General features: G+C 50.9%; 1 protein-coding gene across 2 annotated transcripts in view; it reads left to right on the forward strand.

Annotated features, from left to right (window-relative positions):
* Positions 1 to 16,616, forward strand: part of LOC121269029 (receptor tyrosine-protein kinase erbB-2-like) — a 145,188-nt gene extending 128,572 nt beyond the window's left edge. The window contains exons 17-27 of one of the 2 annotated variants that reach the window (XM_041173414.1): positions 902 to 1,040; positions 2,589 to 2,711; positions 3,305 to 3,403; positions 4,437 to 4,622; positions 6,344 to 6,502; positions 6,929 to 7,004; positions 7,426 to 7,572; positions 8,664 to 8,761; positions 11,707 to 11,880; positions 14,922 to 15,195; positions 15,660 to 16,616. In XM_041173414.1, the coding sequence (XP_041029348.1) occupies positions 902 to 1,040; positions 2,589 to 2,711; positions 3,305 to 3,403; positions 4,437 to 4,622; positions 6,344 to 6,502; positions 6,929 to 7,004; positions 7,426 to 7,572; positions 8,664 to 8,761; positions 11,707 to 11,880; positions 14,922 to 15,195; positions 15,660 to 16,009 (1,825 nt within the window). In that variant the 3' untranslated portion in view covers positions 16,010 to 16,616. The remainder of the gene's footprint in view (positions 1 to 901; positions 1,041 to 2,588; positions 2,712 to 3,304; positions 3,404 to 4,436; positions 4,623 to 6,343; positions 6,503 to 6,928; positions 7,005 to 7,425; positions 7,573 to 8,663; positions 8,762 to 11,706; positions 11,881 to 14,921; positions 15,196 to 15,659) is intronic. The other variant, XM_041173415.1, reaches the window with a different exon arrangement.

The following is a 16,616-nucleotide window of genomic DNA, read 5'->3' on the forward strand; positions in this document are numbered from 1 at the left end:
GAGAGTGAGCGAATGAGGGGTGAGGGAGAGAGGGCGAGCGAGGGGGAAGAGGAAGGGCGAGCGAGCGAGGGGGGAGAGGGAGGGAGGGCGAGCGAGCGAGGGAGGGAGGGCGAGCGAGCGAGGGGGAGAGGGAGGGAGGGCGAGCGAGCGAGGGGGAGAGGGAGGGAGGGCGAGCGAGGAGGGAGAGGGAGGGAGGGCGAGCGAGGGAGGGAGGGCGAGCGAGGAGGGAGAGGGAGGGAGGGTGAGCGAGGGGGAAGAGGGAGAGAGGGCAAGCGAGCGAGGAGGGAGAGGGAGAGGGAGGGAGGGGGAGAGCGAGGGGGCAGGGAGAAGGAGAGAACGAGTGTGCGTGTGTGAAGGGAAGTGTCTGTGTAAGTCTGGCGCACTCCCAGTCTCAGGGTGATCACTCACCCTTACCCCTATCCCCACACAGCAGCAACAACCAGCGCTCTCACTGAGTGAGTGTGTGACTGAGTGAGCTGGACACATCCTATCACATTCTAATACTCATCATTATTGCTCCTTTTTAATCAACCCATTGCTTTGATTTTTTTCTCACTCCTCAGTTTATTAAATGCATGTTTAATATTGTGCCAAGGTTTATCTTTTGGAAACATGCTCGTCGGCCCCTTGAGTGAGAAAAATTTTGAAATGTGGCCTCGCATGCGGAATGTTGGACAAGCCTGAATGACGTAAATGGGGAAATCACTTACAATCTACTAAAGAGAATCTTTATCATCACACATATCTTGGTTTTACCAAAGTTTTTGACTAACACCTGGAGATCAGATGAGAGTGTGTAATTAGTGAGTTCCCTGACTCCATGGGACCCACTTGAATGACGGTTGGTCCTTGAAGGGTTGTGTCCATCTTTGACTGATCTCCCTGGTTCTCTCCTATGTAGCCAGTTGACCTCAGTGGTGGCTGGGATAGTGGGGATGCTACTCTTCATGGTCCTCGTGATACTCCTTGTCGTCTGGTTTAAGCGCAAGAAACGACTGAAGCGGAAACATACAATGCTGAGACTCCTCGAGCAGAGGGAGGTGAGTGTTAACACAGCAAACTGGATCATCAGCTCCCTGATTGGGCAACTAGTGCAGCCCAGTGGGAATCACCGTCAGCTGGGAGCTTGAGTGAAAATCTCTGTCGGACACATTGAGAGATGCAGTGACCTATTTCACCTGTTCACAGGTTGCCCCCAAACAAAACACGAGGTATAGAACCATGGTGAGTCCACAGATGGAGTACTGTGTGCAGTTCTGGTCACCACATTATAGGAAGGATGTGATTGCACTGGAGGGGGTGCAGAGGAGATTCACCAGGATATTGCCTGGGATGAAACATTTAAGTTAGGTTAGGAAGAGAGGTTGGATAGACTTGGGTTGTTTTCATTGGAGCAGAGAAGACTGAGGGGCGACCTGATCGAGGTGGGCAAGATTATGAGGGGCATGGACAGGGTGGATAGGGAGCAGCTGTTCCCCTTAGTTGAAGGGTCAGTCACGAGGGGACACAAGTTCAAGTTGAGGCTTAGGGGGGAACGTGAGGGAAAATCTTTTTTACCCAGAGGGTGGTGAGGGTCTGGAATGCGCTGCCTGGGAGGGTGGTGGAGGCGGGTTGCCTCACATCCTTTAAAAAGTACCTGGATGAGCACTTGGCACGTCATTACATTCAAGGCAATGGGCCAAGTGCTGGTAAATGGGATTAGGTAGGAAGGTCAGGTGTTTCTGACATGTTGGTGCAGACTCGAAGGGCCTCTTCTGCACTGTGATTCTGTGATTATCCCTGGGATATTTAACTATTCCCATCCCACTCACTCATCTTGACCGTGTTGTACCACAGACTGTCATATGACCTTGGTTTTCAGATGAGACATTTAATGAATAACTCTGGCAATGCAGCACTCTCAGTAATTGCGCTGGGAATCTCAGCCTGGGTTATGGGCTTAAAACATCTGGAGTGGGGCTTAAACCTCTGACTTTCAGACTGACGGAAATGCTACCACTGAGCTGTGGCTAGCACCTTTTGCAGAATAAATCTGAAGTTAAAGTCTTGATCCTCCAGAGAAGCTGCAGCTATCGATTCGCATAGCCTTAAGGAAACATAAAGTGAAACAGCCAGAAAAGGGGATGCACCATAAATGTGTAGTCTCAACATGCCGGGGCGGGAGAGAATGAGTGAGGGAGGGTGGCAGAGAGAGTGAGTGAGGGAGGTGGGGGAGAGAGAGTGAGGGAGGGAGGGGGAAGAGAGAATGAGTCTCAACATGCAGCAGCACTAACTTGGCCATTTAGCAGCAACTAAGACTCCACATCCTACCTGGAAGGTCATTCCAACCAGAATAGAGGAAATAAATTCTTCCCAAAGTAGATTCTCATCTTACTTTTCACTCTTTTAATTCTGCGTCATATTCTGATCCGACCATCAAGTTGTTTTCTAGATCAGATGGTTTGTTAAAAAATCATTCATGAGATGTGAGCATCGTTGGCTAGGCAGGCATTTATTGCCCATCTCTAATTGCATGGTGTGAAAAAAGCTCTGGGATACCCTGTGGATCCTGGATCTAAACAGCTCTGTGTGATGTCTTGTTTCTTCAGCTGGTCGAGCCATTGACTCCGAGTGGAGTTGTCCCAAACCAGGCGCAGATCCGAATCCTGAAAGAAACTGAAATGAAGAAAGTGAAGATTCTGGGATCTGGTGCTTTTGGAACTGTTTACAAGGTGAGGAAGCACTCCCTTGCATGGTTGGGACCTGGAGCAATTGTGATCATTTCTTCAACACTACTTTCTCTTTCCTTCCACTCTTTAATTCTTCGTAACCAGTTTGAAGTCCGCTGATCGTCTGATAGAGGGTCAGTGAAACTGTCCTGTCAGAGGTCCAGCCCTGGAGCATTGAATACTAAATAAACAGGTTTGCCAAGTGTGGGAGGCAGTTCTTTAGAATTTGAAAAACAGCTTCCAACATTTCAAGTCATTGCACCATCACTTTACAATTCGATTGAGGTCAGAGCTGATTCCAAACCTGGGCACTGCTGGGGAATTTGAATAACTTCCCAAGTCCACACTCCCTGTTGGGCCACCCCTCAACTCCAGAATTTATCTCAAATAATTCTAGTCACACTCACTCACCCTAATTCCATAATGGGAATGGATGGAAGGGCTTTGATCCATTGGAATCTATGGGGTTGGCATGATGTGACAGCAGAGACATCTCTGAATGATTTGTTCATGTTATCTTGCCAGTATGTTCAGGGTAAGCTCACTGGAAGACCTCAACTGATGACCTCAAATGCTTTTCCTTTTCCTGAATGCAGGGAGTCTGGATGCCAGAGGATGAAGATGTGAAGATCCCTGTTGCTATTAAGGTTTTAAGAGAGGGAACTTCTCCAAAAGCAAACAAAGAGATACTGGATGTAAGTATAACCAATGGTCTGTCAGCCCAGGCACATCAAACAAGGTGGATCTGTTTAGTAAATGCCACAGGAATACAGTCACTCCTTCCCCTGCTGAATAATCAGGAGCTCTATATGGGTGTGATTTATCCAGATTCTGGGTTGAAAGTTTCCCCTCTCAGCTTGGAATCAGCTCAGAGTGGAATTAGTATAGGCTGGTCTTAAACAAACTCCTCTACTTCCCTCTCATTCATCTACAGAAGATGATTCCCTTACCTACCTAACTCCAGCCCTCTGCGCACCCACCTACCGCACCCCGCCCCCCCCCCCCCCGATATTTTCTGAAATTATTGTGGTGGACTTGGTAACCTTACAGTTATTTTCACCGTGACAATTCCGCCCCAATCTACATTCAGCAGTTTAGTTTCCAGCATGGAGGTCCCCCTAGTGACCTTAGAACCTCCTCTTAAAAGCCTCTGCAAGTCTGTGCTTAAAACACTTTGTTAAAGCTTCTTTGTTGCTTTGAATGTCTCCAAAGGTTTGACAGATTCGGGCACCTTACACTTCAAAACAAGTTCTCATCATCTGGCCTCCCATCAAAGCTCTGATCAAGGTTCCCAAGTCTCCTCTCATATCGTTCTCTTCGTGCTGTAGTCCACATCTGATCCTCTGACTCTTTGCATTAGTGCAAGAGTTCCCAAGACTCTGTGCTCCACCCCTGTTACTTCACCAAATCAATAACCTGCCTTGCCCATTCTCCACTATCCTGCTGATCGCTCCACTTTACACTGAGCTCCCCTCAGATCCCAGTCCCTCCAGTGCAGCAGCTGAATTAGTGTAACTGTTCTGTACCTGCCCTGGGTGCGATTAATGCTCACGACCGGTTCAAAAATGGAAAGGTGGTTTGATTCCTGGTGCCTTTTTCCTGAAGGTGATAATGGAATTTCGCCAATTCCCACTCCACAGAGAAACACGTCCCAGCCAGTAGGGGAGATTAAGAAAGTGGAGATGGTAGTGATTGGCAAGCTGGTGAACAATGTTTTGTATATTACAGGAGGCGTACATAATGGCAGGAGTGAGTAGCCCTTACGTCTGTCGCCTGCTTGGGATCTGCCTGACATCCACTGTGCAACTGGTAACACAGCTGATGCCGTATGGATCCCTGCTGGATTACATCCGAGAAAACAAAGACCGGATTGGATCCCAACATCTCCTCAACTGGTGCGTGCAGATCGCAAAGGTACGCCAGCAGAGAGACCTGCACTGGATCAGCTTGATTAGGGGTGCGGCTAGTGCAGCTGTCAGGCCCATAGCCTTTGCTGTATCCAGTGTCTTCAGCTGTTTCTTGATAACGTGGAACGTGGAGTGAATCGAATTGGCTGAAGATTGGCATCTGTGATGGTGGGGATCTTGGGAGGAGGCTGAGAAGGATCATTCACTTGGCAGTTCTGGCTCAGGATGGTTACAAAAGCCTTGTCTTCTGCACTGACGTGCTAGTCCCCACCATCATTAAGAATGGGGATGTTTTTGAAGCCTCCTCCAGTTAGCTGTTTAATTGTCCACTGCCATTCACAACTGGATATGGCAGGACTGCAGAGTTTTGATCTGATCGGTTGGTTGTTGCACTGTCTATAGCATGATGTTCCATCTGTTTAGCATGCATATAGAGCTGTGTTGTGGTGTTAGCTGGTTGGTACCTTATTATTAGGTATGCCTGGTGTTGCTCCTGGCATGCTCTCCCACGCTCCTCAATGAACCATGATTGATCCCCTGCCTTGATGGTAATGGTAGAGTAGGGGATATGCCAGGCCATGAGGTTGCAGGTTGTGGTTGAATGCAGTTCTACTGCTGCTGGCCCACAGTGTTTCATGGATGCCCAGTTTTGAGTTGTTAAATCTGTTCTGAATCTTGAAGCAAAATACTGTGGATGCTGGAAATCTGAAACAGAAACAGAAAATGCTGGAAAAGCTCAGCAGGTCTAACAGCATCAGCATTCTTAAGGCTGAGAAGAGTTATATGGAGTTGAAACGTTAACTCTGTCTTTCTCTCCACAGATGCTGTTAGACCTGCTGAGTTTTTCCAGCATTTTCTGTTTCTGTTCTGAATCTATCCCATTTAGTACAGTGGTAGTGGCACACAACCTAATGAATGATGTCCTCAGTGTGAAGATGGGACTTCATCTACACAAGGACTCCTACCATGACTGTCATGATCAGATGTACCTGCAACAGGTAGATTGGTGAGGACAAGGTCAAGTAAGTTTTTCCCTCTTGTTGGTTCCCTCAGCACCTGCTGCAGGCCGAGTCTGGCAAGTCATGTCCTTCAGGACTGAGCCAGCTTGTTCGGTAGCGGTGCTACCAAGCCACTCTTGGTGATGGGCATTGAAATCCTCCACCAAGAGTGCATTCTGTGCTCTATTATTCTCAATGTTTCTTCCAAGTTGTGTTCAACATGGGGGAGTACTGAATCATCAGCTGAGGGAGAGCGGTAACTGGTAATCAGCAGGAAGCTTCCTTGCCTGATGCTTTAAGACTTCATGGGATCCATAGTCAATGTTGAGGACTCCCAGGGCCACACTCTCCTGACTGTATACCACTGTGCCACCACCTCTGGTGGGTCTGCCATGTTGGTGGGACAGGACATACCCAGGGATGGTGTTGGAGAAGTCTGGGTTATTGGCTTTAAGGTATGATTCGTTGAATATGACTATGCCAGGCTGCTGCTTGACCTGTGTGCAGGACAGCACTCCTAATTTTGACCAAGTTCCCAGATGTTTGTGAGAAGGACTTTGCAGGGTCATCTGGGTAGGATGCTCCTTTGTTGTTCTTAAGTCAATGCCGGGTGGTCTATCCACCTTTATTCTTACAAACTGAAAGCTCTCGATTGTGACATAAAGCAAAGTTAAAGATAAGGAGAGGGCTGGAGCCACACTGACTGAATATCCCTCTCACGGTCATTCAGGGAATGAATTACCTGGAAGATCACGTTCGATTGGTCCACCGTGATCTAGCAGCAAGGAATGTCCTTGTGAAAAGCTCGAATCATGTGAAGATCACAGACTTCGGACTTGCCAGGCTCCTGGATATCGATGAGACAGAATATCACGCAGATGGAGGAAAGGTAAATGCTGTCTGTTGGACTGGATCTGCTGACTCTACACACTGTGTATGTAAATGTGCTGGAGAAACGGAGGCAGTGACACACTGGAGCAACCGCGGCTCAGACCTTGCTGCTTGAACTGTGGAGGCCCCACACTCTGCACTGAGTCGTGAATCTGAATCATTGAAATTCTAGAGAGAATGAGGGAAGCCATATAGAGCCTGAGAGTTTCTGCCTCAGCTCTTATTCCTTTGTTGATTTGAGTTGTCCAAGCTCAGTGGGTGTCTGACTGTTCGTTTCTAATTCTCTGTACATCCACATTGTTTTTGCAGCTGACATCTTTGAGCCTGCAATGACCAGGTTTGTAGAGTTGTCTATGCTTCCTCTCAGTGACAGTTAATGCCGTTAGGTTTGCAGAATGATTGATCTCATCTGCTGCCCTCTTAGGTTCCGATCAAATGGATGGCGTTGGAATCCATTTTGCACAGAAAATTCACCCACCAGAGTGACGTCTGGAGTTACGGTATGTAAACCCATACCCCTTACTGTGACATCTCAGTGCCCAGTCTGATTGTCAGTGTGTACATACAGAGGTGGTAACATGGGCTCCTTAGAGCTTCACATGCCCGACCCCAATCAGAAGGAGGATTAACCACAAGGAAACTCTAACTGCAAATCTATCAGTCTTAGTATTGCGACATTTGCAGTGAGTTCACCATCTAGTAGGTTTCACTCACAGGGTTGGGGTGCTAGGTGGGTGAGGTTCACACACTGAGTATGGAACTGCTGCGGGAGAGTCTGGGTGTCTGAGTGCACCGAGGGAGGGGCCTCTAGGTTGCACACAATGAGAGGGCCAGTACAGTCATGTTAATCAGGAATGTCCTTGTTATGTGTGTGTCACGCTCCTTGTGCAGAGTAGTGACAGAACATTCGGCTATTTGCAGGCGTAACAGTCTGGGAGTTGATGACTTTTGGAGCTAAACCGTACGATGGAATCCCAGCTCGAGATATCCCTGACCTGCTGGAGAAGGGAGAGCGTCTCCCACAGCCCCCAATCTGCACCATCGATGTCTACATGATAATGGTTAAATGTGAGTTAGAAATCTGGCACACACAACGCATGACACCAGCTCAGAGCATTCAGCGTAACACCATGATATGAGACTGAACTCCACAGAGAAGAGTCACAGTCAATGTGGGACTGAGTCCCAAGGAGGCAGCGAGGCCTGGCCTGGCCATTTCTACTTCTAATAAGCATTTTGCCATAACTTGAGAGATTTAGCACAAAATGAGTACTCTCTGCTAAAACCAGAAAATGCTGGAATTACTCAGAAGGGCTGGCAGCATCTGTGGGGACAGAAATAGCTGCCAGATCTGCCGAATCTTTCCAGCATTTTCTGTTTCTACTTATGAATGTTTCAGGTGAATGGCCTTTCATCAGAACTGGAAAACGTTAGAGAGATGACAGGTTTTAAGCAAGTACAGAGGCAGTGAAAGGGGAGGAAGGAACAAAAGAGGAAGATTTGTGATAGGGTGGAAGGCTGGAGAGATTAAATAACGAAAGGATGATGGTGCAAGGCAAAAGGAGATAGTAATGGAATAAGTAAGAAAGAAAAGATGGATTTGGAGGAGGTGGAAATGAAATATCAGAATCTTTAGCAACAGCTGCCGATTAAATTAATAGGGGCAGAGGTTATGATCTGAAATTATTGACCTCAATGTTGAGTCCAAAGGCTGTAAAGTGGATAATTGAAAGATAAGGTGTCATTCATGAAGTTCACATTGAGCTTCATTGAGACAACATTGGATGCTTAGGACAGAGGTTGGAGTAAAGCAGGGATTGAAATTTCCGCTTTGTTTGCAATCAGGGAGTATCTGCAGATGATTATTTGTAATTTTGCAATCCCGACAATAATGTCAATCTTCTCGAAGCTGAGGAAACTAAGTTAACAATAACCAATAACAGAGAACAAAATCCAAACTGAGAAACAGTGACTACACCTCAAAGCTCTTCGCTGGCTGTGAAACACTTAAGGATGTCCTGAGGGAGTGTAAGGCATTGAATAAATGGGAGTCTTTGTTTTCTTTGCACCCTCACTTCCAGGCACTGACAGTTTCTCAGAAGACTGGATCCCAGCTCCTGAAGCTACGATTGACAGTATTTTCCCCATTGTTTTATTAGGCTGGATGATCGACTCTGAATGTCGACCCAGATTCCGGGAATTGGTGACAGAGTTTACAAAAATGGCCCGAGACCCACCACGATATGTGGTAATCCAGGTGAGTACAGGAGGGGGTGATAAGGGGACCTCGCTAATTTTGGATACGGTTAACTGATCTGACTCCCGCTCTCCCTGTCTGTCTCCCCCTTCTCTCTTTCTCTCTCTCTCCCCCCATCTTGCTATATCTCCCCCCATCTTGCAATATCTCCCCTCCATCGCGCTCTCTCTCCCCCCATCGCGCTCTCTCTCCCCCCATCGCGCACTCTCTCCCCCCATCGCGCTCTCTCTCCCCCCATCGCGCTCTCTCTCCCCCCATCGCGCTGTCTCTCCCCCCATCGCGCTCTCTCTCCCCCCATCGCGCACTCTCTCCCCCCATCGCGCTGTCTCTCCCCCCATCGCGCACTCTCTCCCCCCATCGCGCACTCTCTCCCCCCATCGCGCTCTCTCTCCCCCCATCGCGCACTCTCTCCCCCCATCGCGCTGTCTCTCCCCCCATCGCGCTGTCTCTCCCCCCATCGCGCTCTCTCTCCCCCCATCGCGCTCTCTCTCCCCCCATCGCGCTCTCTCTCCCCCCATCGCGCTCTCTCTCTCTCCCCATCGCGCTCTCTCTCTCTCCCCATCGCGCTCTCTCTCTCCCCATCGCGCTGCTCTCTCTCCCCCATCGCGCTCTCTCTCCCCCCATCGCGCGTCTCTCCCCCCCATTCGCGCTCTCTCTCCCCCCATCGCGCTCGTCTCTCCCCCCATCGCGCTGTCTCTCCCCCCATCGCGCTCTCTCTCCCCCCATCGCGCTCTCTCTCCCCCCATCGCGCTCTCTCTCCCCCCATCGCGCTCTCTCTCCCCCCATCGCGCACTCTCTCCCCCCATCGCGCACTCTCTCCCCCCATCGCGCTGTCTCTCCCCCCATCGCGCAGCTCTCTCCCCCCCATCGCGCTGTCTCTCCCCCCATCGCGCTGTCTCTCCCCCCATCGCGCTGTCCTCTCCCCCCATCGCGCTGGTCTCTCCCCCCATCGCGCTGTCTCTCCCCCCCATCGCGCTGTCTCTCCCCCCATCGCGCTGTCTCTCCCCCCATCGCGCTGTCTCTCCCCCCCATCGCGCTCTCTCTCCCCCCATCGCGCTCTCTCTCCCCCCATCGCGCAGTCTCTCCCCCCATCGCGCTGTCTCTCCCCCCCATCGCGCTGCTCTCTCCCCCCCATCGCGCTGTCTCTCCCCCCATCGCGCTGTCTCTCCCCCCATCGCGCTGTCTCTCCCCCCCATCGCGCTGTCTCTCCCCCCATCGCGCTGTCTCTCCCCCCATCGCGCTGTCTCTCCCCCCCATCGCGCTGTCTCTCCCCCCATCGCGCTGTCTCTCCCCCCATCGCGCTGTCTCTCCCCCCCATCGCGCTGTGTCTCTCCCCCCCATCGCGCTGTCTCTCCCCCCATCGCGCTGTCTCTCCCCCCATCGCGCTGTCTCTCCCCCCATCGCGCTGTCCTCTCCCCCCATCGCGCTGCTCTCTCCCCCCCATCGCGCTGTCTCTCCCCCCCATCGCGCTCTCTCTCCCCCCATCGCGCTGTCTCTCCCCCCCATCGCGCTGTCTCTCCCCCCATCGCGCTGTCTCTCCCCCCATCGCGCTGTCTCTCCCCCCATCGCGCTGTCTCTCCCCCCATCGCGCTGTCTCTCCCCCCATCGCGCTGTCTCTCCCCCCATCGCGCTGTCTCTCCCCCCCATCGCGCTGTCTCTCCCCCCATCGCGCTGTCTCTCCCCCCATCGCGCTGTCTCTCCCCCCATCGCGCTGTCTCTCCCCCCATCGCGCTGTCTCTCCCCCCATCGCGCTGTCTCTCCCCCCCATCGCGCTCTCTCTCCCCCCATCGCGCTCTCTCTCCCCCCATCGCGCTCTCTCTCCCCCCATCGCGCTGTCTCTCCCCCCCATCGCGCTGTCTCTCCCCCCATCGCGCTGTCTCTCCCCCCATCGCGCTGTCTCTCCCCCCATCGCGCTCTCTCTCCCCCCATCGCGCTGTCTCTCCCCCCATCGCGCTGTCTCTCCCCCCATCGCGCTGTCTCTCCCCCCATCGCGCTGTCTCTCCCCCCATCGCGCTGTCTCTCCCCCCATCGCGCTGTCTCTCCCCCCATCGCGCTGTCTCTCCCCCCCATCGCGCTGTCTCTCCCCCCCATCGCGCTCTCTCTCCCCCCCATCGCGCTGTCTCTCCCCCCATCGCGCTGTCTCTCCCCCCATCGCGCTGTCTCTCCCCCCATCGCGCTGTCTCTCCCCCCATCGCGCTGTCTCTCCCCCCATCGCGCTGTCTCTCCCCCCATCGCGCTGTCTCTCCCCCCATCGCGCTGTCTCTCCCCCCATCGCGCTGTCTCTCCCCCCATCGCGCTGTCTCTCCCCCCCATCGCGCTGTCTCTCCCCCCCATCGCGCTCTCTCTCCCCCCATCGCGCTCTCTCTCCCCCCATCGCGCTCTCTCTCCCCCATCGCGCTCTCTCTCCCCCCCATCGCGCTCTCTCTCCCCCATCGCGCTCTCTCTCCCCCCATCGCGCTCTCTCTCCCCCATCGCGCTCTCTCTCCCCCCATCGCGCTGTCTCTCCCCCCATCGCGCTCTCTCTCCCCCCATCGCGCTCTCTCTCCCCCCATCGCGCTCTCTCTCCCCCCATCGCGCTCTCTCTCCCCCCATCGCGCTCTCTCTCCCCCCATCGCGCTCTCTCTCCCCTCCCATGTTCCTCTCCCCCACCTCTCTATCTCTCCCCATATCTCTTTCCCCCTCCCCCTCCCCCTCATCCCTCATCTCTCCCCCTCCCTCCTTATCTCTCCCCCTCCCCCTCACCTCTCCCCCTCCCCCTCACCTCTTCCCCCCTCCTTCGCGCTCCCTGTTCCTCACTGACTCACTTCACCTTTAACCCAGCCAAATCTCATTTTGACTGGATGTGAGGTAGAACCTATCCTGCCTACCGTTATGTTTTAGTGCTGAGAGTGCCTGGGCTGATATGTTGCTGAGCTGATCTCTGTCTTCCCATTGCCTTGTCATAGGGTGATGAGCAGATGGTCCTTCAGAGCCCCACTGACAGTAAATTCTATCGCACCTTGTTGGAGGATGAGGACATGCAGGACCTGATCGACGCTGAAGAATATCTGGTACCACATCAGGGATTTTTCAACACTCAGCCCTGCATCCATAACAGGAGCAGAATGTCATCTTCCAGAGTAAATATTTGTGACAGTGTTTAACCCAGCTCCTTTTATACCAGTTCAATTTACCTAGACCTGGCTCTCAGTGACCGAGCCCCAGTTCCTTCCACTCTGGGGCTTTAGTAATGGCGATCTGGAGCAGGCACTTGCTTGTGTGTTCTAGGTTCAAGGAAAGCCAAATTGTGGAGCATTATTCCAGATTTTGTCACACCACTTGGAATTGGCAGATTCTCCAGGGCATTCACTGAATTTCTGTCCGATCATGGAAGTCATTTGTGTGCCTGGTATAAACAGCGAGGCTGGGCGAGCACAAGTAGGCTCAGGATCTTCATTTTCTGACTAGGAACATAGTCGCAGGAGTCGGCCATTTGGCCCTTTGAGCCTGTTCCGCTGTTTAACAAGATCATGGCCTTAATGCAATCTTCCCCCACTATGCCCATTTCCCTTGGTGTCATTGGTATCTAGAAATCTAGACCTCTGCTTTGAACATTCTCAGTGTCTGAGCCTCCACAGCCCTCTGGGGTAGAGAATTTCAAAGAATTATGACCGTCTGACTGAGAAAATTCCTCCTTTTGGTCCTAAATGGCTTACCCCTTATTCAGAGACTCTGTCACCTGTTTCTAAACCTCCAAACCAGGGGAAACATCCTTCCTGCATCTACCCTGTCGAGCCCTGTAAAAATTTTATATGCTTCAATGAGATCACCTCTCCTTCTTCTAAACTCTAGAGAACACAAGCCCAGTGCCCTCAATCTTTCCTCATGTGACAATCCTGCCATCCCAGGAATCAGTCTGGTGACCTCCCTCTATGGCAAGCATATCGTTTCTTAGGTAAGGAGACTAAAACTGCGCACAGTACTCCAGGTGTGGTCTCACCAAGGCTCTATACAGCTGCAGCAAGACTTCCTTACTCCTGTACTCAAATCCTCTTGCAATAAAGACCATTTGCCTTCCTAATTGTTTGCTGCTCCTGCATGTTAGCTTTCAGTGACACCCAGGGCACTTTGGACATCAACACATCTCAACCTCTCCCCATTTAAGAAATACTCTGCATTTCTGTTTTTCCTACCAAAGTGGATAACTTTACATTTTTTCTATACTATATTCCATCTGCCATGTTCTTGCTCACTCACTTAGTCTGTCTAAATCCTCTTAGAGCCTCTTTGCATCCTCCTCACAACTTACATTCCTACCTAGATTTATGTCTTCTGCAAATTTGGAAATATTACATTTAGTCCCCACATCCAAATCATGGATATAGATTGTGAATAGCTGGGGCCCATGCTCTGATCATTGCGACACCCTACTAGTCACAGACTGCCATTGCAAGAATGATGCATTTATTCCTCCTCTTTGTTTTCTGCCTATTAACCTATTAATCCAGGCCAGTAAATTACCCCCAATCCCATGAGCTCCAATCTTACTTACTAACCTCCTGTGTGGGACCTTTATTGAAAGCCTTCTGATAATCCAAATACACCACATCCACTGGTTCCCCCTTATCTACTCTGCTAGTAGTATCCTCAAAAGAACTCCAACAGGTTTGTCAATCATGATTTCCCTTTCATAAATCCATGTTGACTGCCCAATCTCACCATTATTTTCCAAGTGCCCAGTTATCACACCCTTTACAATAGATTCTAGAATTTTCCCTACCACTGATGCCTGGCTAACAGATTGATAGTTCCCTGTTTTCTCTCTCCTTCCTTTCTTAAACAGTGGGATTACATTTGCCACCTTCTAATCTGCAGGAACCATTTCAGAACCTATAGAACTTTGAAGAGTGATCATCAATGCATCCACTATCTCTACAGCCACCTCTTTCAACACCCTAGGATGTAGATCATCAGGTCCAAGGGATTTATCAACTTTCAGTTGCATTAATTTCTCCAGCGCTACTTTTTTACTAATACTAATTCCTTTCAGATCCTCAATCTCACTAATCCCTTGGCTCCCAATATTTCAGGGATGGTTTTTTTGTAAGTTCCTCCGTGAAGATAGACACATTGTATTTGTTCAGTTTCTCTCCCATTCCCTTATTCCCCATTATAAATTCTCCTGTCTCTGTCTGTATTGGGCCCTCATTTGTCTTCACTAACCTTTTGCTTTTTACATATCTATAAGAGCTTTTACAGTTTTATGTTCCTTGCTCGTTTACTCACTGTACCCAGCTCACTGGGGAATTGCTGATGTAGCTTGGAAGAAGTCCAGCAGGCAGAATCCTAAGCCTGTTCTGTATCACTGGGTTTGCCCTTTGTTTAGGGATTGATTTGATCAGTCAGATCAGTCCAAATGAAATCTCAGATGCTGCATCTTATGATGCTGACTGGCATTGAGATCTCACAGCAGCAGCATTTGGCGATTGTACCTGTGGATGGAAACTCGGGCAGGGGTGTTACTTTGGGCAAGATCGGTATTAATATTTGAGCCAAGGAGCCTCCTCAGTGGCCGTGCTGGGTCCCCTGCAGTATTGAGCCGTACATGTGTGAGGAGGCTGCATCTGTACATGAAAACCAGCTTCACTCTGGGGCTACGACTGACCTTTGCACTTCCAAGTTAGGGAGGGTAAAGGGTCAGAGGTGGCATTCCAAAGAAAACCCTACTGGGATTTGGTGTGTTTGTGTTGGCTGAGAATAATCAAATAGCTTGCTGACACTCACTGGGCTCGTGCATAAACAATGGACCTTGGATGGGATGTGACGCAGAGTCAAAACCTGTAAGGACAGAGGGAGGAAATTTTGGGTGGCTGGGATTAAGTATTTACAGTCAATCAAACTCCTGTGAACACCCAGAATATCAGCAGCTGAATGTGTGACTGACCCCACTCCTCTGAAACATTACTGTCCCCGTGTGCTTGGTATATGGACAATCTCCTGTGTAAGTCCAACTCCCCAACCTGCTGACCCAGTCCAGGGCTGGATTCTGTTGCTCAGTGAATACAAGGTGGAGTTAGTGCCAGGCTGTGCGGGCACTAGTTATGTCACCAGTTAGTGCAAGGTGGTTAGTGTGAGCTTGTGCCCAGCCTCTTGTCTGACAGGCTCTCCTTTTCCCCCGCAGAGTGCAACGAGTGTGGCAGAGGTGGGAGGTCAGGGATCAGAGGCAGCACAGAGCTCCAGCCTGGCGCATGCTGCCTCACAACAATCAGCAGCTGCCTGTGTGGATACTTACGCTGATGCCGAGGGTTCGGGATGTAGAGGAGCTCCCTGCTGCCCCACTGGAGAGGACAATGTCACACAGCGGTATAGCTCCGATCCCACAGTGCGTGTGACTGATGAGGAAGAGGAGGAGGTGGACAGTTATATTTCGCTGGGCTCTGATAAAACAGAAACAGGTGGGAGAGCAACTGTTAATGTCATTGGTGTTTGTTTCACTTCTCATTGACACCAACTGCCCCACTAAATCCCATTGGTTATCTGTCATGTGTAAGCTGAGAGTCCATTTATACACGTGAAGCTAATGCTGTCTCACCCAACATTCTCACTGCAGGGGTCAAAGGATTGTCCGTAGTAAGCAGAGATTTATTCTCCTCCCGCTTGTATCCGAGACTCCTCACCCTGCAGCTGGGGCCGGGATCATGGGATTTTTGCGCTGACTGACTCGGTGCCAGAGCACAGTTCGCTTGCTCATGGCCTCTCTATGGCAATGCCACTAGTACCCAGCCCAGCTGATCCCAGGGAGAGGGTGACTGGGTCCCAGGGGACCAGGAACTGGCCTGACAGGGTTTGGGGGTCTGCATCTCCTGGCAACACCTATACCTGACTTTGTTTCTAATCTTTGTCTCCTGTTTCTTGTTAGACTACATAAACCAACCAGAAGAAACCTCATCATCTGGCCGAGCTGGAAGACCCGAGTTAGTCGCTCGAAGCAGTGCTGGGAACGGCCCCATGATCCCGAAGAGTCCATTCAGAAACATGGTGGAAAATCCTGAATATCTGACTCACCAGAGCCTGGTATCGGGGGTCAAGGATCTGCCGTTCGATAACCCTGAATCCTGGGGCCAAGATCCCCAGAGCAGGTCACAACCCGGGAATACACCATGCCTGACCCCTGCTGCTCCCCTGCTAACACAACCCAATGGGTACATCCGAGTTGCAACAGCAGAGAATCCTGAATACCTTGGCCTGGCTGAAACCAGTAGTGTATAGAGGGACCTGGCAGCTCCTGGTGTAACCAGCTCTCTTACTGCCAGTAAACTGAACCGAAATAAGAATGTTAAAGTTACTGAAAGCAGAAGGATGCTTCTCCTTGTGTCTAACAGCATCCTTGAAAAGGCAGCTTGTTTTACTTATCACCTTAACTGAGTCTCACTGGTTCCTGGTGAGTGAGGAATTCGTTGGTGCCAGTTTCTGTCATGGAATCTTCTACAAGTGTGAACATCATTCCCAGTGAACCAGAGCCCAGGTTAAGCAGCAAAGCTTTTCTAAATGTAGCATTTCAGAAATTCGGGTGGAGTGGAAACTGTGCTGGTCTGGGCCAGTGAACAAACACTTTCAGGTGTGAGCAAGCCGACTGTTAACTGTTTCCTCAGAGTCATGTTTGGAATACAAAATCACAAAACTATTTGAGAAAAGCACAAAATCCAAATTCCGATCCAGGAGTCCCTGACGATTCAGTGATGACCCAGGCCGGCAGCATTTCCATTGGCCTCTCCACACCAGATCCCACACCGTGCAGCTGTTTGGGGCATCACCTGGGAATCTCAGTGGAGCCCCTGGGCGCTGGCCCTCCCTCCCTCCCTGGGCACTGGCCCTC

The sequence above is a fragment of the Carcharodon carcharias genome, chromosome 23 (assembly GCF_017639515.1).
Source record: "Carcharodon carcharias isolate sCarCar2 chromosome 23, sCarCar2.pri, whole genome shotgun sequence".
In the NCBI taxonomy this organism is placed as follows: domain Eukaryota; kingdom Metazoa; phylum Chordata; class Chondrichthyes; order Lamniformes; family Lamnidae; genus Carcharodon; species Carcharodon carcharias.